General features: G+C 38.7%; 1 protein-coding gene across 3 annotated transcripts in view; it reads right to left on the bottom strand.

Moving 5' to 3' along the window:
* Positions 1 to 16997: 16997 nt before the first annotated feature.
* phkb (phosphorylase kinase, beta) overlaps positions 16998 to 22668 on the bottom strand; it is a 111853-nt gene continuing 106182 nt past the window's right edge. For all 3 annotated transcript variants that reach the window (XM_067596030.1, XM_067596038.1, XM_067596046.1), the window contains 5 exons: positions 22331 to 22465; positions 21842 to 21971; positions 19797 to 19904; positions 19298 to 19438; positions 16998 to 19083 (listed from right to left, as the gene is read on the bottom strand). In XM_067596030.1, coding sequence (XP_067452131.1) covers positions 18946 to 19083; positions 19298 to 19438; positions 19797 to 19904; positions 21842 to 21971; positions 22331 to 22465 — 652 coding nt within the window. In that variant the 3' untranslated portion in view covers positions 16998 to 18945. The remainder of the gene's footprint in view (positions 19084 to 19297; positions 19439 to 19796; positions 19905 to 21841; positions 21972 to 22330; positions 22466 to 22668) is intronic.

Raw genomic sequence — 22668 nt, 5'->3', positions numbered from 1 at the left:
ACACTGTTCAGTCCATCCCAAATTTATTTGCTATTTGTGTTGAGGGTAATAAAAAGAAACCAGCATCCAAACTCTTTATATATCACATTGCATTGTATTGAAAAAAAAGTAATAAATTAAGTTAAGATGAGATGGATTGTATATATGCCCTTCTCAAACACTGCAAAGATGTTTCGTTTTTTGGGACTGACAAACAAGACACAATTTAACTTTTACTAAATGCTTTTACTTGCTGCTGATCAGAGCGCTCAACATGATGTTAGTGAAGGCAGCAGTATGTCTCTCTGAGCTGAGAACAATAGGAGCCTCTGACTTCTAAAGGATGAGATGAACTTGACAGTAACAGCTTCTGACTGTGACAGGTACACTGGTGGCTTTACAGACTTTTCATGGTTTCTCATCTGCGCTCCTGCCCACAAAGAAGCTGCGTGTCAGCGCAACCAAACACCAGCAACAGTAAATAATGACAACACGAGCAACCGCCACGCACATGAGCTCATCTTTGACAAGTCCCACCCACCGTACAGCGGAGTGGCGGGGAGCTTCAGAGTGGTGACATGGCTCTTCTAGTCATCTGTTACAATAGAGGCCTAACTCGTTTCGTCTGATCACACCGACCACTTTCAACTGCTGCCTGGGCCACAGGAAGCCAGTCATCATCAGTGTGCAAGTGTGTGTGTGTGCGTGAGTAGTGTGTGTGTGTGTGTGTGTGAGTGTGTGTGTGTGTGAGTGAGTGTGTGTGTGTGTGTGTGTGTGTGTGTGTGTGAGTGTGAGTGTGTGTGTGTGTGTGTTGGGCAGGGGAAGGGGTCTCTTGTCTCTCGATTTTCCGCCCTGATTGGAGTGAATGAGTAGCCATTCTGTTGCTCAGCTGAGTCTCTCCACCTCTCTTTTTCTTTGAGTTCACAGTAGGGAGGCAAAATGACACACTCTTACAGCTCTAGACGTGACATCATCTCAAGCCTGATGCTTGTTTACATGCCAAGGATGCACACTACGCTGCAGATTGTCATTATTGGAAAAAGATTTTGTTTATTAGAAATGTAATACCAGGAAAGATGATAAAGATGTTGCTTTTATGCTTTATCAGTTTTGACTGATTTTTGATGCCTTCTCCACAGCAAAAGGCCTTTGACTTGTCATAGCAGAAAAAGCACAGGTGTAATTAATAACATAAATGATCCCAGTGTCTCAGAAAGCCAGGACCGACTCTGGAACTGAAACAGTTAATGAACCATAATTTACATTATTAATTATACCTGTGCTTTTCTGGCTTTGACCTTACAGTTACAAGTTTTATTTTCTTCAATCTGTTGAGTGATTTATTCAAACCAATATTTTAATCCAAATCAAACTTTTGACCATAAAATTAGTTTTTCAGAACAGCTAAATATATAGGCTACCATGCTTATTTCAAAATTCCTAAATCCCCCAAATTCCTAAAGTCATATATCAAGAGAAAATATGTGTAATCTTTATACACTAGGAATGATGCAAATAAACAAGAAATTGTGAATTTTAGGCGCAAATTTAACACACCACATGTATTAACATATCTAATATGTGCACATATAGGTTCTATTAAATCACTCAGCGAAATAAAATGGAGCCAACATCAACTGATGATAACTTGGTCCTGATTCTTATAAATGAAAGTGAAAATGATAATGAAAATATATTTTTGTGCATCACAGTCTGAGTAAAGCTCTACCATGGCCATTTTCTGACCTACTTGAGGAAGTCCGTAGGAGAGTTTTTTGTGCCTAAACCTAATTTTAATCCAAACCATGACCTTTGAGATAACGTTGCCAAAGAAGTTAATGGGAAGGATTGGCGTATCACCCGCATGCAAAATTGGACTTTGGCATATGCACTGCATGCAATTGTAAATAAGGCTGTGTAAAGTCATGTTATTTGTACACATATCGAAGAGACCAGGTTGTAAATACCCAGGCCCAATACTCTTCTATCCATCTGGATTAAAACAGTTGTGATATTGATACACGCTACGACAATAAACAAAGTAGCAAACAAGAGCAATCACACCATCTGCCATGTTGAAAGTTTTAGTGTCCAGTAAACTGCATTGTGATTGGTCAGATGCATTCCTATGTTTCAGACAAACAGTTGAAAAAACAGATTCATTAATTTATTGTCAGGATATTGTTTCGGAAAATATTAGTAACGTCAGGAAAAAAATGCATGAATATTTCAAAGACCTTTACAATTGGCAGGAGAAGGTTTTCAGTCAGAGGTGTACACAGAAACTCAAGATTTTGAAGCTATAATGGCTCACTTTTTGTTTCTTAGTCATCCATGACACAGCAGAGATGTGTGCATAGTAATCTGTTACACTTAATCTTTAACTCACAGGTTTTAAGTGTAAGGAAGAGAGGTTTCAAACAGACTGAGCTCAGCTGAGTGTGTCCCAAAGTCCGCATAAAGCGGACCTGTTTGTGTAACTCATAAGCTCAAGTTTCAAGTTTAAGATATATCTCACAGTGCTCAAATGCATTACATCCAAGAGAACAAGGAATTCTCTTTCAAATCAGTGCTCTTCCTTTCAACTAAGCTGCCGCCTGCAGCAACCCTTATTAAATTACTGTATACATCAAGGCATGCTGGGTCTTGATGGTGAACACTTTGGAGTGAGTGTGTGTGTGCTTCACAGAGTTCACAAATCTTTACAGATTTGTTTTCACTGTAACCAAGGATTGAGTTTAAATATGCTAGATTTCCACCTAATATCTCTTCAAATCCCTGTGAAAATTATGACTCAGTCATCGCTCGGGGTAATGACTGTTTACACTCTGTTTTACAGCATGGTTTTTTTAACAATCAATCTGTTCAGTGGGAGTGTTAATGCCCAGACTCGTATCCCTCGCCCGGAGTCTTTTGCTAATTTTCTTTAGCAAAGAACGGATACAATAATGAGCCTTTGCAAAGTCCTTGGCCTGAAAACGTGGAACAGATATTCCATGTAAAAGTTCTGCTAAAGGTGGAGGGCCAACAGTGAGAGGTTACATGGATTGAGGGTGCTCTGGCAAGCGTGTCCGCTCACATCCTCCCACACACCAGCACCAAACATCAAACCATGCAATTTTCATCATCTCAGACACGGAAACACACACATACAGGCATTACTTTCCCCAGTCTCCAACATCTACCCTGCTATACCACACAGGCGGATATGTGCCATAGAAGAATGAACATTTTTAGCACACATACATGAGAGCAAACATCTCCAGTACACATTTATATACATTATATGCATTTTTGCAAAGAAATGCTAGAAACAGAGCAAACACAGGAGTCACAAAAGTCAGTTACAAGAACACATAATGAATAGGTTGCTCATAACAACATTGCCATTTTTTTATTATGTTGCATTCAAATTTATGCATTAATACATTTTTATCACTTGTGATGGGGGCTCTGATTTTGATGTCCTTCCTAGGCACAATGTGGTGTGGACCACCTGGGAAACCATCAAATGTAAGTGTGAAGTTCTATAGCTCTCCACATGCCCTTTAATAAGAGGAATCCCTGCATCTGTTTCAAGTATCTGTGTTTTGCACACATACACACACACACACTGACACAGACTTACATTCATTTCCTTCCCTAACCCTAACCCTAACCCTAACCATAACCACTACTTGCCTAATCCTAAACCTTACCCTAACCTTAACCACTGACCCAACAATCAGCTTTTTCCCAATTGGGGACACGGCTTTTGTCCTCATTTGGACAAGCTGTCCCCAATTAACTGGTCTTTAGTCTGAAATTTGTCCCCGAAAGTAGCATATGACAGACACAGACACGTACACACACACACACACACACACACACACACACACAAACAAATATGCCATATTTGCCAAATTGAAGAAAACTCATTTGCAGAAACTCAAACCAAACAAAAAGCCGCCATTTTCTGGCATTTCTTATCTTAGATTACAAATTGGACACTGTGCCAACACAACAAAACACAATGTGACTATTTCTGTGCACTGACTGACTGACAAGAAATCATAAAAAAACATGAGTCAAAAGTCATTAGCTAATATCTATATTCTGCTCTAAGTCCTATTGTCTTGCAGTGTATTATCTGGGCTGATCTTCATCATCCTTATTTATAAATTCTAACTGAAGCTCATTTATGTGTGTGATTAGATTTCTGCTAATAAATCACGTGCACTCCCAGAAGTTCCTCATGTTAGCCATTATTCAGCATGTGACTATGTGTGTGTGTCACACAGCATCACCGATAGGTGTGGTTGGATGTGGTCAGAAGTGTTTTCTGTTGGGGTGCCCTGTAACCCTACTGACACATACCACATAACTAAAGTTTGATTATGGACATTTGTTGCATGTCATACCCCTCTCCCTTGTTTCCTGAGTTTCAGCTGTAAAATAAAACGGCAAAAAAAAGAAAGTGTGCTCTGTTGCACCTGTAACCATACACAATAGTGATGTCACAGTGTACTGACCCACCCCAGAGTACAGTCCTACATCACTGCAGTAAGGTAGGATATATGTATATATACACTGCTAACATAGCTTAAACAATTTGTAAAATCAATTGCAAGCTGGTAAAATGGCCTAACATTTTTACAGTATATACAGTATGTAGAGTCTGTGCAACATAATAACATTTCATACTCTCCACTACCTATGTATAAACATAAACACACATACGCACACACAAAAAATACAAACCTTATAGTTCCTGACAGCATTTGATTACGCTGATGACTCACAAAAATGTATGTACAAACGTGGATTTAATGAGTGAGACACAACAAACTTTTGATCAATATATGCATGAGCATTGTATATAAACGCGCACACACACACACACACAGCAGTCTCCCTCTCTGTTCATGCTTGACACTGCTGCAGCTCTTGAAGGCAACTATGTTTTGTGGGTCAAAGTTCAAACTGCAGCCTCTGCATGTATAGACACAAAAGCTGCAGCAAGACTGCAGTTCATAGCGGAAAGAAAGAAAGATAGTCTTGATATGTTTATTAAAGGTTGGACTTATTTACATAGGAGGTTTGAGATCTCTGAGCTAAAAAGCACCCACACAAAGTAAAGATGATGTCCATATTTAAAAGGAATTCTGTGGATGAGCTTTTGACAAAAAAAAACTCTCCAAAGATCAACCTTTTTTCTAATTGACACAACTGGCTTGTTAAAATTTGAATTTCATTGAGTAGTATGGTAATTTTTGCACTTTTGTTTCATTCAAAAGCTGAACAGAGTTGGCAGTGTACAGGCAGCTGTACAACCCGAGTGTAAACACGGCCCTTTAATCAGTTATTCATAGCATTCCTGCTGCCTCAAGGCCACCCTTGTTGGCAAACAGCGCTTTGTACAGCAACAAAAGTGCACTGCAAAGAACCAGTGTATAATGAAGCTGTTATTAGAGCATGCATACAGCAGCTATGCTTTTGATACACACTAAAGAACCAATTAGCAGCAGACAATTCTCAGGGTGCACAGGACCAGGAAATTAAAGCACTTAAAACGTTCAAGGCAAGCAAGGGATGCAAATGTGGCATATTCTCTCATTCCCTGATACTACAGAGGGAGGAGAGGGCTTATTAGTCATTTATTGAAGAAAACATCAGCTCAGTTTCATTGTGGAGTTTATTTATTATTTACTATTCAACTCTATACACACTGTTTTTGCTGTTGGAGGAATATGACAATGTGTAATAGAAGTCCTTTGCTGATAAAATCTATCAAGTATTGCATTTGACCATGTGTTGCAAACAATTTGAGCTCATTTGCATATCACAAGGTTAAAATGAATCATTTTGACAATTACAAATACAACTTTCTGCATCCCAATTGGCCTAAAAAGACACTGTTTCTCTTTAACTTTTCAACTCTAATACAGACTTAGAAACATGGAACAAATGCTGCAGACATGCAACAGAGTTGGTTCCATAAGCTTGTCAGATCTCATGTTTGTGATGGAAATGATTTATCAAGATATAAACAACAGTTTTATATTTAGTGAGTAAATACTATTTTGTCAACTTACTGCCTGATACTACTAATGTGGTCAATCTGTTCTATCTAGTAGCCTTCTGAAAATCAGTAACTATATATTGATGTCTTTATTTTTCTTATACCCAGGTCTGTATGCAGTCTTATACTATGTGAATGTCAGGATATTGGAGCTTAACTTGTATTATGGGAAATGCTCTCCCATGAAGTATTGCATGTGAGAGAAGATGGGGCAGAAGGGCCTCTCAAAAACATTTACAGACCAGTGCAATTAATTCTTAGCCCTCACCCGTAATCCACCGCCCGCCATTTTCGTGTCCGCAATAAAGGACACAGTAGCCACACATGGTCAAAAACACACACACACTTGGGTGTATTTGTCTGACTAATTAAATAACAGATTAGAAAGTGAACAGTATCATCTGAAGTAAGAACAAAGTGTGAAAGATGTAATCCCCTCAGCCTGCTGAGGCCTGTCATCTGATGAACAGAGTTAATAGAGTGTATTATCTCACTTCCTATAACCTTTTACTTTTACTTTTAAGCAAGTCATCCATCTGTTGATGTCAGAGTCATGGTTTACATTTATAATAGTAATCTGACATGCTAATGAAGCCAATGAATGCCATAACTGAACGTGCTGTGAACATGATTGGTTTCCATGGAAGCATTTACAAATTAAAATAATAGGGGGCAGAGAATTGAGCCCTGGGGCACACCACCAGCAATGTTGATTGTCTGAGAGAAGTCATTGATTGAGAGAAAATTGTTCTACCAGGTAGTTAGTCAACTGAACATCTGGCTTGAGCAACACTAAAGTAGAAGTACATACAAAGGTTTCAAGCATCAAGAGGAGGAGTGGAGTGGATGATAGCACTTAATTATTCAATAAATGATTAATCCTATATGAAAAATAAACCTTTGGGGATGGAGGAATGAGCACATATTCAGGACAAGCATTTACAAAAAAGCTTCATACAAGAATTCATCATTAGCAATAAGGCAGTGTTCAAAGATTCTCTGAAAGAAACTGGCTTTCCAGATCAATTTTGCATTTTGAGGATATCTTAAAGTTGTTGGTATAGCAAAAGGAGAGGGATTAATCATTTGATCAGGTGATCTAGGAGATCAGAATATGCCTGCTAGGTAGGTTTCATACAGTACCATGCATGAATTTTGAAAGATTTCCCCTCAAATTGTAGAACATGTAATTTTGCAGTTTTATTTTCTCCACTTGTTTTCTGTCTTGATTTTCTCGATTTGGTAAGGATTTTTACAGCACTTCTGCGTAGCACAGGAAGAGGGCAGGTTGAGAGAAACTGACTTTTCCACAAGTCCCCTACATAACCTGTGTGTCCATGATAGTGAATGGGCTCCTTGACATACTGTGTAAGAGTCTAAAATGAATATACAAGTTTACAAACTGCAGGCCAGCCTACATACAGGTTAAAAACACCCGTAATAATGATAGTGTGTACTAAGCGTAAATGATGGATTCATGTAAACATACAGAGTTTTATTTGTGTGTATAATAGTATAGTTTTTATACACTACACACCATTGTACTCATGAGCCAACAAATCCCTTATTGAGATTAGTTTGTAACACAATGATACATCCCTTTCTTTGTCTCTGGGGGAAATATATTTTTTTTTTTTTATTTTTATTTATTAATATGATTGTCTTTGTTGTTTAACATCATTAACATCATATGATATCATTGTATGAGGCATCATACAGCACTCCACATTATGAACCTGTCTGCCCCTGTTGAATTTGTTGCTGTCTATCCCCATCTTGTGGCTTACTTTGGTATTGCTTGGTTGTAAACCATAAGTAGAAAAAGAGGGCTGCATGTCTGCCCTACTTTATTGATCTATTAGATGTTTTGTCGGCCTTCATTCAGTGTCAGAGGTCAGATCAGCTGCAGGATACACACACACAACACATGAGAGAATAATTTACATCTGACATCTCAAGCATTTGGATTTTCTCTCAGAAAAGACTCAAAATCTCTAGTTCTCTAGTTAAATGTCTCAGCATACACAGCACCAGTCAAAGGTTTGGATACACCTACAACATTTAAGGATGCTTTTACTTTAATGACAGCTTCATCAAGGCAAAAAGTGGCTACTCTGAGTAATCTAAAATATAAGAAGATATTTTGGTTTGTTTAACACTTTTTTGTTTGCTGCATAATTCCATATGTTCTGTCCCATAGTTTGATGTCTTCAGTATTGTTTTACAATGTAGAAAATAGTAAAAAATGAAGAAAACCCCTTGAATGAGTGGGTGTGTCCAAACTTTTGACTAGTACTGTATGTATATATAGGCTTCATGCATATACCAATACTTGAATTTAGAAGTTTCAAAGAAGCAGTTTTTGGTGTATTATATGATTTATTTTTGGTATTCTATTTTTGTTCTTGCTATCAGCTTTTCTTTTTTCCTGTCGCTTTTGCCGCTTCTTGACTCAAATCCACCACAGGGATAAGTAACAGTTTGATCACATTTCATCTTAAACATAAATATATACAGAGGAACCATACAGCGAAGCAGAAAGACAGTCAGTCAGGGAGGTCGAGACAGATGGATGAACTGACAGGCAGAGATAAAGATGCTGTGGATAAGAAGGGAAGTGGAGATAAAAGAGCTGTGATCAGCTGACGGTGTTGGTCAAGCACCAACATGACACTGGCAGATGTGACGCCATTTGAAGCAGCATGTCACCCTCCCGGTGGGTGTTGTGGAAGACGGATAGCTCAGCAGACAGCCTGTCCTGCCCCAGGGTGAGACTGATTTATAGGGTAGACTTACTGCATGGTCAGGGCGGGGGTGAGAACAGGGTCCCTTGTTTCAGCACCATTCATACTGTGTGCACACCAGACTGAACTCTGCCTGCAAGGCACTCCAGCTTCTGCTGCAAAAAATATCCACCTTCACAACTTTTTTAAGAATCTTACAGTGTTACATTTCTTGGTACTGTGGAAATATTCAATTTAATTCAAATTTTTAAATGATTACCTTTATTGTTTTGCTACTAGTAGCATCACACTATCTTGCATGTATTTCCCTGTTTCAAATGATGTTTTCTTTGCAAAGATTCTTACTGTAAAACAAATCTGCATTATAAACAAGCAGAATAATGTCTATCTGTGGTATAATTTTTCACTCCTTTTGAGAAAAATACAATTTTATGATACTTGTGTTTTTGCAGTGCACAAGTCTTGGGCTTTGACCTGATCTTGCCATGTTGTTTTCTTCCTCTATCCCTCTAAGGGCATAGCTGTAGCCTATATATGTAACCTGTGTTTGACCAGATAGGTATTTGCTATTTTACCTCTGGAAAAGGTCAAAGTTCAGCTGCCCTTTTTCAACTGTTTGCCACAGCAAGTAAAAACAGCTGCTCTGCAGGTTTTGCAATAGTTATCATAGCATGTACAGCATGCACACTGAAGAAGGCAAAGGCTGAGTCTATGTTGAGGTTTGATTTTTTTTTATATTATGTTATTATATTTTATATTATTATATGTGTTTATTGCTTCCTTTGTGTACTTGTCTTCTCTATATACTGTACAACTACTGTTCATGCTTAACTCGTTAAGTTTTCATACAGTATATATTCGAGATTTACATAAACCTGCATTTATCGATTTTTATGGCCACTTAGGGGCAGGCAACAAGCTGTAAACACAACATACTCATATTGACATATTGTCACCGTATAAAGTTGATATGGTGAATGTGTTAGTAAATTTACACATCCGGCAGAAACAGAGCAACATTTGAATTCATTTTGAGTTGTATTTCTGGCCACCAGGCCTCTGCTTTGTTCTCCAACAACTTTTGAGGGAAATAACTGGCTCTCTAGCTGCTAATTGCTACACTGTGTTTACAAGCTAGTTGCTAACTTTGTCCTTCTGTTGTTTGGTGCTGGACAGGTGGTGTAAAACAGGTTTATCAGAACTTTTTTTGCTGAAAGGAAATTAGGTCAATGACAGTGGTGAGAGTGACAGTAGATTTGCAGCCCAAAAAACCAAAACAAACCTTTAACATTACACATAGTCATTTGATGCATTGTTAATATAAAAATAGTTAGTGCAACATTTCTTTTTATATTTATTCCTATATATGTGAATATTTTTTCACTTGCTATTACATGTGACAATGTCATTTTAACATGGGGTATGGGACAGTTGTTGAAAACCAACACATGTCCAAAAAGCACATGCACTTTGAAACATTAGAAGGCATATCTATACCCAAAATCATAACCCTGAAACTGCCGGCATGGTTGGACCCTGTGTGTCTGCAAAAAGAGAAACCTAGGAAACTTTCAAATGACAATTATGCAGGGCTCATAATAAACTGATTGAACTTCAGCATATTTTAAGTTGAAGTAACCTCACAGTTATGAGAGTTTTGATCTTATACATGTGCTTTCATTGTTCTTTGATTAAGTCTGCAGAACTTAACTTTCTAATGAAGTGGAGAAAAAAAACATATAGCAGGTTTGAACAGAGGTAAGAGGTAAGAAGGTGACTAAAAAACTGATATTTGGTGCTGTAAATGTGAGTACTATTACTTTAATGGTGTTTTACCATCATTGCCAAAAGGCCCATGAGCAAAGCACTGAACCCTGAACTTCTGTAAGGGCACAAATCTTACAGAAGACGTGGACCGTAGATATAATTAGACTGAATAAGGATCTCTTCATTTTGTGCAAAACTGGCCAATTAAGTAATCCTCAAACTGAAGTTCACTATATCACATTTCTCCCACGATAACTCAACATTGAACAAAGAACCTAGAGAATAGCATTCCTCCTCCATGTCTCAGGGCTTCTTTTCCTCTCTTCATTGTAAAATTTACTGTAGCGTTCCTGTCTGTTAACCACATCCTCCCTGACTCAGAGAGGAGTGGGCCAGGTTTCTTTCCAGGCTTCTTTCTGACTTGAATTCACTCCTGTCCCACACTCCCTTTTCCTCTCTGTCAACCCCCTGCTGCGAGGGGTTTCTCTCTGACAGGGTCAGGAGCTGTGGTTCTTCCTCCGTCTCCTCACTGATTTTCCATAGCCCTCAGTTTGGACCCACTGCTGCTGCTGAGATACAGACACCGCAGGGGGTCGGACATGAATGTCATACATCCTCCTCCTCCTTCTCTTCTTGTTTCCTGCTCCTTCTCTTTCAAATTTCCCGTCACCACACATCATCCTTCTGTCATACCACATGTCTGCCACCTCCTCTCACATTTCCTCAGCTGATCTTCTGCAGTCTCCTTCTTCCTCCATGTCTTTCTCCACCTTCGTTCCTCACCTCCTCCTGTCCTCCTCTGTCAATGTGCAGAAAGCATTATCCCCTCACTTGGACCCAGCCCTGAGCAGGGGAGAGGATTCAGTTTCCCCAAGAAGAGTAACACTTGTCTGGGAAGTGTCCAGACTGAAAGGTGGTGCTGGGATATTCATATTAGTAATAGCATCTACAGTTGCCTCCTCCCAGACACAGACTGACAGGGAGGATAGGGAGTGTGTGAATGAGAGGATCTGTTCACCCTGTTGTTAATCTCATACACTCTCTCCCACGTTCAACAAGCATTACTGCATACAGACTGCAAACAAGACTTAATGGTAAAATTGGGTGCTTTTAGTCACTGACCATGTAACCATGACTGTTCACAAATCTTACAGCTTCTGGAATAAAAGCAAGCTTTCTCCTGTTTATTCTACATACAGTTCATCTAAAACACATTCCTAATGGCAAAGAATTCACAAAGGACATGTTGGGTCACTGATAATCAATTGTTCAGTATCGAGCTGTGCAAGAGATAATGCATGTTCATCACCAATGGTTTAATTATTATGATCATCAGCACTTTTATTTGAGCTGACAGTCAGGCTTAAACTACCTGTGAAGAAATCAATAGGAGCTGTTTATGTATGAGAGGCAATAAAATGTAATTTGTGTGATGTCGTTTAAGCTTAGCCTGCATGTTGGGAATTATTGACAAAATTGTGCAATTGATATACTCACGTTTGATACTTTAGGCTGTTATTCCGGTCAGTAAAATAATATCTGGCAAGCTTGAAAGTGGTCCTGAGCAAGTTTCCTTTTAATAAAGCGTGTGCCCAAAAATGCAGCTAGGTGTGTTTTGTTATGGAGCCCCAAAACACAGGAGTGCTTGTATTGAGTGTGGTGCTTCCATAGAGCAAATTTACACACATTTTGTCACGGGTTGCACTCTCACAAGGCAGTTTCAACATTTGTCAGTCAGCCAAATTACGTCTTTTAGCCTCACATATTTGAAGTTAGTGAAATCTGTACATCTCACACAGACAATGAGCAGTCAAGTAACAGATATGCTGTAAAAACTATTTTTATAAAAATGTACACACATAAAGTATATTTTTACAGTCAGACAGCTACATTAGGAACCTGTTTAAACACCATTTAATCACTGTTTAGCCACAGCGGCACCTTGCTATTTATCTCATCATGTTGCCATAACATCTGAATGTTCTTTTCATGTCTGGGTAATGTAGCAATTACAGGGCTCAATAAAACCATCAGCTCTGCACTGTCAGAAATGTTTTCAACAACTTTAATGAACTGATGTTGAAATCAGTCTTTAACCTCGGAGCTATATGTAACTCTACAAATTGAACTACTTTTATTGTATTGTATATTATCAGTTTACCTGTAATTTAGCACAAGGAAAATATGGCTTACCAGTCAAGGTCTGTGTGTGTGTGTGTGTGTGTGTGTGTGTGTGTGTGTGTGTGTGTGTGGCTGGGCGTGCTGCCATCTCTAATATGAGATGTTGATAGATGTGTGTCACCTTGGCTCTGCTGATGACAGATGTTGAGTTATGGGGGCCAAAACAGCACCAGTGTGTCATAACACAACCAAACTGGTTCAGAGAGCCATAGTGCATCGCTGTCCTGCTGTCCTTCAGAAGACAATCTGCTCTCCAAAACTGCATTTTTCTCAACATCTTAGAATTGCAAGTAGATTTAAGTTACTGCAACAATAGAAAAATCCTTCATATTATAAGCAACCAGCTGTAAGGAGGTCAAAGGGCAAGGCTATACTAACCTTCCAATATTCTTGTGACTACAGATGATCATGTAAGAGGGTACGGCTTGAAACAAGACTAAAGGGACAACCCAGCTAGAAGGGGACGTTACCACAACATTGGATAACGTTACCTACAAGTTCTAATAATGTTTAAAAGAAAACATTTTAATGTAATGTTCATAGAATGTTTTAAGGATGTTTATCATTTCAAATAATGTTCCTATAAAGTTAAATGACATAACGTTTTAACTTCTCTTCTGAGGATGTTTTGAGGATGTTGTTTAGGTAACATATTATAGAACGGTCTTTTACACAAAACAAACATTCCCACAATGTTACATGATAACTAAGGGAGAACATTCTCAAAGCAACATTTGGAAAATGTTTTGAGAATGTTAGGGCATAATGTTCTAATTATGCTTTTTTTTTTTTAACATTTTTAGAAGGTTGTCACCAAACATTTTTTGGATGTTTTTAGAGAACGTTATCCTAGAACATCCCAGGAACCAAAAGAAAACTTCCTGCTTAGAACATTACATGTAACATTCTCAGAACGTTTTTAGAACAAAAAATTCTTGCTGGGCAGTGGGATTCAACAGAAGTGCCTGTCAGATGGTTTGACAGCCTCTGAAACCTTCTCCTACACTTCTCTGACATCAGAATTAGCAGGGCTGCGTCCAAATATTTCGACAATCAGTAATTTAGACCCTCTTACCGCAGTAATTGGCCATGCAATGAGTTTGAACTTCTCTCTCAGTCTCTCTTTTTTCATTTGTTACACAGCTATTTCTGTCACACTTTGTCTATACAAACAAGTGCAACACTATGAATGTCTTCAAGGAGAGACTGTCGGAAAACATGATTGCATCTCCCCCTTCTCTATGATGGGTGGCTTTTCTTCCCGTTTTTCAGTGTGGCCGTTGGGAACTATAAAGAAAGAAGCTATAAACATTTCTGCCTTCCAAAATGGTTGGACAACACATTGGACACAGTAATTCTTCTTTAGTATAACCCGGCCCTAAGAGTCTGCAGCCCATGGCACTAACATGGCTAAAATGTATCTAAAAAATTTTCAGAGAGACCACCCAACTGATGAGCGATATTTAAGTGATATATGGATGATGACCACCTGTGAATCAGCTGTGTAAATTCCCCTTTGGTTGGCTGCCTGCAGACTAAACACATTATTATGGCGTTTTATCTAAAAGCCTGCAGTAACTCACATCTCAGGCCCAGATAACACCAAGGGAGGAGACGGCAGATGTCCTGCTGCATTACAGCAGGAGGTGTGATAGAGATGCAGACGTGGGAAGGCTGTGCTCACTGCCATGGGTGAAATCTCCTCCGTTCAACAGTCAATCAGAGCACACCGTATGAATGCGTCAACTGTGATTATGCCTCCAAATGGTTATCTCCATGTCGACAACACACTTCAAGAGAAATGTATGGTTGCAGTGCCGTGGGAAGTATGTATATAAGCCAACATGTGTCTTTCAGAAAATAAAAGAGAGAAGAAAATAGAGAGTGGAGGGATAAGTGTGTATGAGAAAGGTTTTCCCACATTTGCAGTTCATTTATCTATCACCACAATAACTCACTCCTACCTCTTATTTCACTGGTTAGCTGACACACATTTTGGTTTCCAGGAGGAAACCCATGAAATCTTATCCATCCTTAACACTTCTGTGCATCTATATAGCTCCCTGTATATCCAATAGCACGATGAAAATACATGTAATCATCTTTCATATAGTTTGCTCTGAAATACCTTTCTCAACATATTTTACTCATTGTCACAGATCCAGTTACATATTATATATATATACATATATATATATACATATATATATATATATATATATATATATATATATATATATATATATATATATATATATATATATATATATATATATATATATATATATATATATATATATATATATATATATATCAAATATTTCCTGTAATGCCAGCATTGTTGACTCTGTACCTTCACACCACCTTTATTTACTCTGTATTACATTCTTGTACTCTCCACTGTAATCTAATCATCAGTTTAGTGACTCTATTTTGCTCTTATTTTCCACACTCCTCACATAAATTATTGTAAGGCCACCAAAGGTCCCTGATCTTTGTGCTGCTTGCTGTTGGTTGCTAATGTTCCTGTTTCACAGCCTTGTTTGTTCCTTTCCATTCAAGCAAACAGCGGGGCCTCTTACCAGATCCCACCTGTTTGTTTTGCTCCTTATTGACAAGACAAATCCACTCCGGCCACTCACCTTGTGCACCCTTTGGTCAGAAAATAACAAAGCAGTGGTGCAGGTGTTGAAACGTGAGGTGAATTATTGTCTGTTAATTAAACACAGAAAATGCTGTTGCTTCTTGCTCTTTGAGGATTCACGCTTTGATTAGCATCAGTGTGAAAGCACAGCCACCTTTTTGTGCAGCAGCCACTTTGTCACCTTCATATCCATCAACAAACCACATTTCAGATTTTCTGATTTTCAGCAGTAGCTAATAGTGAGGAGACTTGAAAAAAAAGAGAAAAACAAAACAAAACAAAATATACTGCACTGCATAATGGTCTCTGGGTATTCTGCTGATACACAAACAGAATGTGGATTTGAATCTACATAATTTTGCTTTGAGCATGATCTTCCATTTTACCATTTATTAAAATTAGATATCTTTGAAACATCTTTGTTAAGAAAAACAGACTATATCAATTTCATTTCTTGAACTCTGCTGCATCCTAGTGGACTGATGAGGCACAGACTCTTTAACTGCAATGTCCACATGACATAAGTAGAAATATGCTATATCAAGAATACCATCACCCTGGTACCTGCATCTGAGTGTTTTATTAGATATAATTTAGTCCTCAGTGTCTTTAAGGTAGGTACGGAGGTGACACTGTGGAAAGTGAAATCTGTGACTTTAGATTCTTACCCATCAAGCCATATTAAGGGGGTACTTGAGCGATTTAGTATTGCACATTAATAACATTGAGGAACTCAGTATTGACACATAAAAGAATGAAAGAAAACTTGGTCAAAATCGAAACAGCAGAGGCCGAGATATCCTGACTTTTAGTTTGGACCAAGCTTCAAAAACACTGGATTCTACATTTCCCATAATGCTACCAAAAACATCTCTTTGTCAGGCTGTACCTGATGACAACATCTGTAGTTATTTTCTCAGACTTGAACTGCTTTCACGGTTTAAGTGCATTTAAGGATCCCTGGTGTTTGAAGGAGGATGTCTTTATCCTAAAATAACATGAAAACATGATCATTTATCTTACAATCCACGTTGTGTAGCTAATTAGCCACTAAACTATGAAGGGTAAACCATAAAACAGACGTGAAAAACAACCTAAAGTCTTTTTGAGATCCCCTATTTAATGTTGAACAAAGCAGACATTTCTTTTGGGTTTGTCTTGGTGAAGAAGCGATTTATTCAACAAGACAGGCAAGATGTCCTCTCTCCAGCATGTGAGTTGATTTGAATATATTGAGTGTGAGGCAGAGCTCATTTATCTTCTCCTCTGGCTCTCGCCCACCTCTCCACCTCTCTCTGCCAGTCAGTTAGTCAGTGTTGCAGACAGCACACACAACCTCAGCGGCGAGATGCAGATTGATAAGAGGTTCGGGCAACATAAGTGGGTGTAACTGGTAGAATCCGATACAATGCCAAAATCACCCCTCAGGGCTGCTGCAGTTACTCACGCTCCATTTCTGCTGCAGTTTTAGCCAAGGAACAAGAGATGTTGGCTTCATGTGAAGTAATTATATGTCAGTATTTCATATTCACACAACTGTAGATTAAAAGGGGGGAAGATGTTCCAGAGACAGCTGCATAATGCAAAATGCGTATTCAAATACAGTTTGTGAAGTTGATAGTAAAGTGACACAGAGGAAATTTTTTTTTAGTTTCCACGGTAACTTTATTCTTTGAAACTACAGTGTTGCGTTAAAAATACTTCCTTTGAATGACAAGGGTAAACAACGCACACACACACAAACACACAGTGACAAGGTTGGGCGGATTCGTCACAGCGATGATATTCAGAGAGGCACACTTTAAAATAAGTCTTTCAACATTTCTATCTAAGGATGACAGCAGTTTTTTTTCTGTTGACCCCATACAACAAAACAGCATTTTCTAAAGGATCCTCAGTCTCAAGACCAGATAAGCAGTATTCATTGTCATGCAGAGCCCTATTGTGCAAAACAGGCCTCTCATAAACTCTTTTTCATAGCCTTTAACATTCAGAAAAACCGGCATGATGGCCAACAGTACCTATTGTCATGCTACAGACTGTGCATGCATAGAGGAGAGAGGACACAAGGAAAAGCTCAACACAGTACTTCAAACATCTAACTCTAACATGTATGCATTTTAAACATAATAATACTGTTTACTTCACTACAAAAATCCAGATATTATATCATGTGCAGTGGCTTTCAAACCCTCTAATGCTCAGAGATTCATTATTTTATATAAGTGGATTAAAATATTGGCAGAATTATTTTCTCAATATCTGGGGATAAGGCTCCTGGGAACCAAATGCATCAGTTTGAGAACCACATCTATCATGATATAACCCTGTAATGAATAATTTTCTCCTCATGAAATTGCTATGTAACAGCTAGGTTATTGCTGGTGAAGTATAACATACAGCTTGTACAGTTACATCTGAGCATGCTTCATTTGTCAGAGTTGGGGTCGAAGTGGCATTATTTCAAAATATCTGATAGTCATGGTAAAGAACATCTAAATTTGATTTGTAAGCAAAAATAAAAATTAAAGAGATAGTTTGGGAAATTTTGGGAATTTAGCAGTATGCTTATTCACTTTCTTATAGAGTTGAGATGAGAAGATATATAACACTCAAATGTCTGTACAGTAGGCTAAATATGAAGCTAGCCACCAGTTAGCTTAGCTTAGCATGAAATGCTAGAAACGGGGAAACAGCTAGCCTGGCTCTGTCCAAAGTTGAGAAAATCTATGCGCCAGCACCTCTAAAGTTCAGTAATTAACATATTATATCTTCTATGTTTAATCCACATAAAAACTTAAGTGTAAATACAAGTTGTATTTTTACAGAGGTCGTGTTGCCAGGTGGAGACTTGTGAATGTTAACTTGTTAATTAGTGAGCTTCAGAGGTGCTGGTAGTTGGATTTTGTTACCTTTGGGCAGCCACGCTAGTTGTTTTCCCCCCTTTTCAGTCTCTGCTAAGAAATGCTAACTGGCTGCTGGCTGTAGCTTCATATTTAGCATACAGATAAGCGAGTGGTGTCAATCTTGATCACAATTTTTGTAATTTTTTTCTTCACTTAGTCTTCATTTTGATGGTGGTAAGAAAAATGTGAGAAGATGTAGTGTAACAGTAGTTACTTAGCTAAGTGGCATTTTGACCTGCCTGATTATCAGTGGTAATAATCACAGCATTAAAACCTTTTGAATACACAACACAGCTGGGAGACTGAACTCTGGCAACAAAAAAGATGTGTAGAGAAGCAAGGTTCTAGGTGCTACTGAGTTAAATGTGACTGGTGGATGCACAGTATATTGACCCTTGCAACAAACTGCAGACATTCCAATCTACCGCATTCAAAAGGACATGAAATTGCAACTTCTGCAAACAGTCTCTGCAGTTGCCGAAGCAAAAGTCACAGTGAAAATGTACTGTAGCTTGTAGGCGTAAGCAGAGTGGTGCTGAAGGAAAACTGGAGAGGTTAGAGGTTATCTCCTGAATGCATGTGATGGAAAGTTAATAGTCCTTGCCGGGCCATTTGATGACTACACTGCAGTGGGTTGGGATTAGGGGTCAAAGTGTTGTGAATCTAGCTAACAGAGCACGGGTCATCCTTGCAGACCTTCACATTTCCCTGCAGCAACTGGATCATAACAGCCTTGGTCAGGTAGCTGGAGGTGCTTCTCTGTCCCACTGGTGGTGTGTTGTAAAATGCCTGCATGTCATCCTGGTACAAACACAGTGAAGGACAGATGTAGAATCATCTCTGAGAGATTATGAGATGTGTTTTCAAGAGTTTAAAAAGTGCTGATAAGTAATCCATGATTTAAAGTCTGCAAGTATGAGATAAGTTAAGATGCCAACCTGTTTTTTGGGGGTGGTTTCAACAAAAACTCAGCTAAATATCAGTTAACTGACAATCTAGAGGAAAACCTTCCTACCTGTTTCTCTATGCCTTCAAAGTGACTGCGATCCCTCTGGAAATCATTGAAAGCTGCCTTGACCAGACTGTCCAGATCCACCTTGTCGCTGAACTCTAGCTCCGGGTTTCTCTCCAGCATTACGGACACCACCATCAGCAACTATTCGCACAGTGGAGAGAGGACAACAACTAAATTTTTATACTGATTTAAAGGTCTGTTGTACAGGTTCAAATTACTGTAATCCTAGTCATAAAGATTCTGGATAATCTTAAAATCAATTAAAACCAAATGGGTAGCCAGTAAAGAACTGATAAAACTAAAGTGATGTGATATTATGTATTAGTACCAGTTAATATCCCTGCTGCTGATTCGAGATATTTTATTGATGCCAGAAAAAAGACAGCAATCACAATGTCAGGTTGAGTAAAAATACATTCCCACAAATTTTCTTTCCATTTCATTATTTTATTCTGTTATATCTGAAAACTTTGGTGGTGTTAGTGAAAAGGCTTTTTACCTCCACTATGATTTGTCTGTACTCAGGCAGGACAATGCTCTGGAGCGTGTCCTCCACCAGCAGGGAGAAGTTCATCTCATACATGGTCATGTCAGACAGTGTAGGTTGCTAGAGAGAAAAAAAAGGAGGAAAAAGAGGAAAAAAAACAATGTGGTTATATAGTTATTTAAAGGGGAATTCCACAAATTTTTCACATCATAGTCAGTTTAGAGGTGTTGGAGAGTCCTACTACATGTGTGAAAAAAGCTGTAGCATTTGTGGTTCCAGAGGGAAGGGTCTAAGTGTATATAAAGTAGCTCAAACTAACTCCACTTCCGGCAGGTACAATAGTAACATGCTGCTTACACACTGATGCTTCAGTGTTAATAATCTAAAGATGTCATATATAATAATAATATATCAGTCAAAGGGACCAAACCACTACTTTTACTTTCATATTTTTTAACTACTTTTCTCTCTCAGAACTGGTCCTTTCTGACTAATCAAATTTGTCATTCTGACGCATGGATGTATTGTAAGAGCTGGATACCGGACTAAAAATGGTGCCCATTCAGTCCAATAAGAATTGCTCGGGTGGCGCATACACCAAAAAAAGTAGTGTTTCCCCTGCTGGCCCTGCCCGCCAGTTCCTGCTCAGCCCCTAGACTTTACATTGTGATGACATCACAAATTTTAAAATCGCTTTTCTTGGCTCAGGGAAAGTTTTACAAATATAAAACCTCCATGGATCAAAAACTCATAAAAGAAAGAGTCATGATTAACTTTGTTTGCAGTTCGAAGTGTCCTGTCAACAGTTTTATAGATGTCTCTTTTACAATGGTGGTCTATGGGGAAAATGCTTTTTGGGCCATGGGGGGATTTTTCACTGCAATACCGTGAGAGGCCACTGAGAAAAACTGGCTGCAAGGCTGAGCGGTGGAGCCCTATCCAACACTTAGCTAAAGTAGCTAAAGCCTGCAGAAAAAGTCGCTAGATGTTACTAGATGATGTCACATGCTGATTTGCAATATCTATGACATCATGACGCGATTACATACATTCAAGATTTTAAAAAATGAAGTTAAATTAAACTAAACTGACCGTAACTAGCTATTTCATTTACCATTTTTCTTTTCAAGCAGCTCCTCAATGTGCATCTAAATCTACCTATGCAGGTATCTATTTATGCAGGCTGTCAACTCTAACTGAAGTATCATGAATAGAGAGATGATCTGGAATAAATTCACTATTGTTAACTCTGTCCATTTTGACAAAACAAAATCAAACTTTTAGAATAAAAACAAGGATCAATGATTGATCATTAGGTACACACATTCACAGCTCATTCATGACTCTCTCTGGCTGATGACTGGTCCACTGAACGTGCTGATGCTCCGTCCCACCCACTGAACAGTCAGTCCAGAGAGCCACATAGCTCTCATTCACTGAGAAATGCTGGTGACTCGCTTCAAGGAGAAGAGTTAACCTCAGTCCAAAACGTTGCTAAAGGGGTCTGAAAAGTCGCTAAATCTAGCGACAAAGTCACTAAGTTGGCAACACTGTGTGCAGTTTGGCAGATTTGCTGTGCTGATGAAGTTACACCATTGGTCAGCCAAATGCTGCTTTCTCCTGTATCCATTTAAAATTAAAAGCCCTTGTTTCAAATTAAAAGCCCTCGAGGGTTTCATAGGGTTTTGACCCACAGACTGAAAGTCCAACGCAGTGGAGACACCTTTAAATTGATAACATACTTTATATTACTCAAAAAAGTAAATCTGTATGTTCATCAGCCAAGGTTAAATTCTGAAATTGTGGCCAGATTTTTTTGTGTATCTGCTCCAAATTTGCAGGAAAAAAATATATATTTTCGCAGACACTGTCTTCAAGTATTCAAATCAAGTAAGTGGATTGATGTAGTAGCCAGAGATCAGTGTCTGTAAGGCACACACGTGACAGTTTAAAAATTATACATAGTTATACTGGTTTCGATAACTCAAAGCTGTGCCACCTATAACCAGCATTGGTCAGAGTGTTTATCTAGCAGCAGTATCAGGGGATGCAGGTACCTGTGGAAGGTAAGTCCCAGCCACCAGAATACCATTGGGGGTCCTCTCCAGGATCTGCCAAACACGATCATAAAAGCCCAGAGGGGTCCTGTTCAGAGAACCATCGATCTGACGCCTGTTCAGCCAAGGCCTGAGACAAAACAAGGGTGAAACTGTTGAACCCAGTCTTAGAGACAAGGGAAATATAATGTAATAGCCGTTGTGCTGGAGGAAATTGTCTATGAGTCAATGTGTATTAGATTAGATGAGATAAGATAAAACTTTAATTCCCATGGGGAAATTGGGTTGTGGCAGCAGCAGATAATAAGATATGGATGTAGACAAGACAGCACTGACGATAAAATAATTAAAACTAAAAGGATTATACAACAAGTAAACACATTGAGATAAAGACACAGTGTCTTCAAAGGCAGATTTGTGAATTGAAACGACCAGAACCCACAGATAATATTTATAATAGAGTGTGTGTGGCTGAGTGTTTTGGAGTACCTGCCAGTGTGCTGCGGCTGCAGGACGTCCAGGAGGAGCTGCTTGATGTCACTAGGGGAGATTTGGTAGATGTCCTGGGATGGCATGTCTCCTGCCCGGATCTTAAGCTCGTGTTTCATGGCCTGGACAATCCATCTGGAGATCAACAGTACACACACAGTCACACACTCGCTGTTAACAACATGGGATTAAACTAGTGAACTTGCATGAGGGCAGTCATGAAGGTGGTCATAAAGGATGAACATGTTCAAAATGCTTTCATGTGTCCTTTGTTTTCAGTATTGCTTCATGGTGCAAAGATTCTTAAGGTTACATTTAAAAAAAACTCTTTATAACCA

Source organism: Thunnus thynnus, chromosome 1 (assembly GCF_963924715.1).
Source record: "Thunnus thynnus chromosome 1, fThuThy2.1, whole genome shotgun sequence".
Lineage (NCBI taxonomy): Eukaryota > Metazoa > Chordata > Actinopteri > Scombriformes > Scombridae > Thunnus > Thunnus thynnus.
The sequence above is the reverse complement of the archived record's forward strand: the minus strand, read 5'-3'. Positions and strand labels throughout refer to the sequence as shown.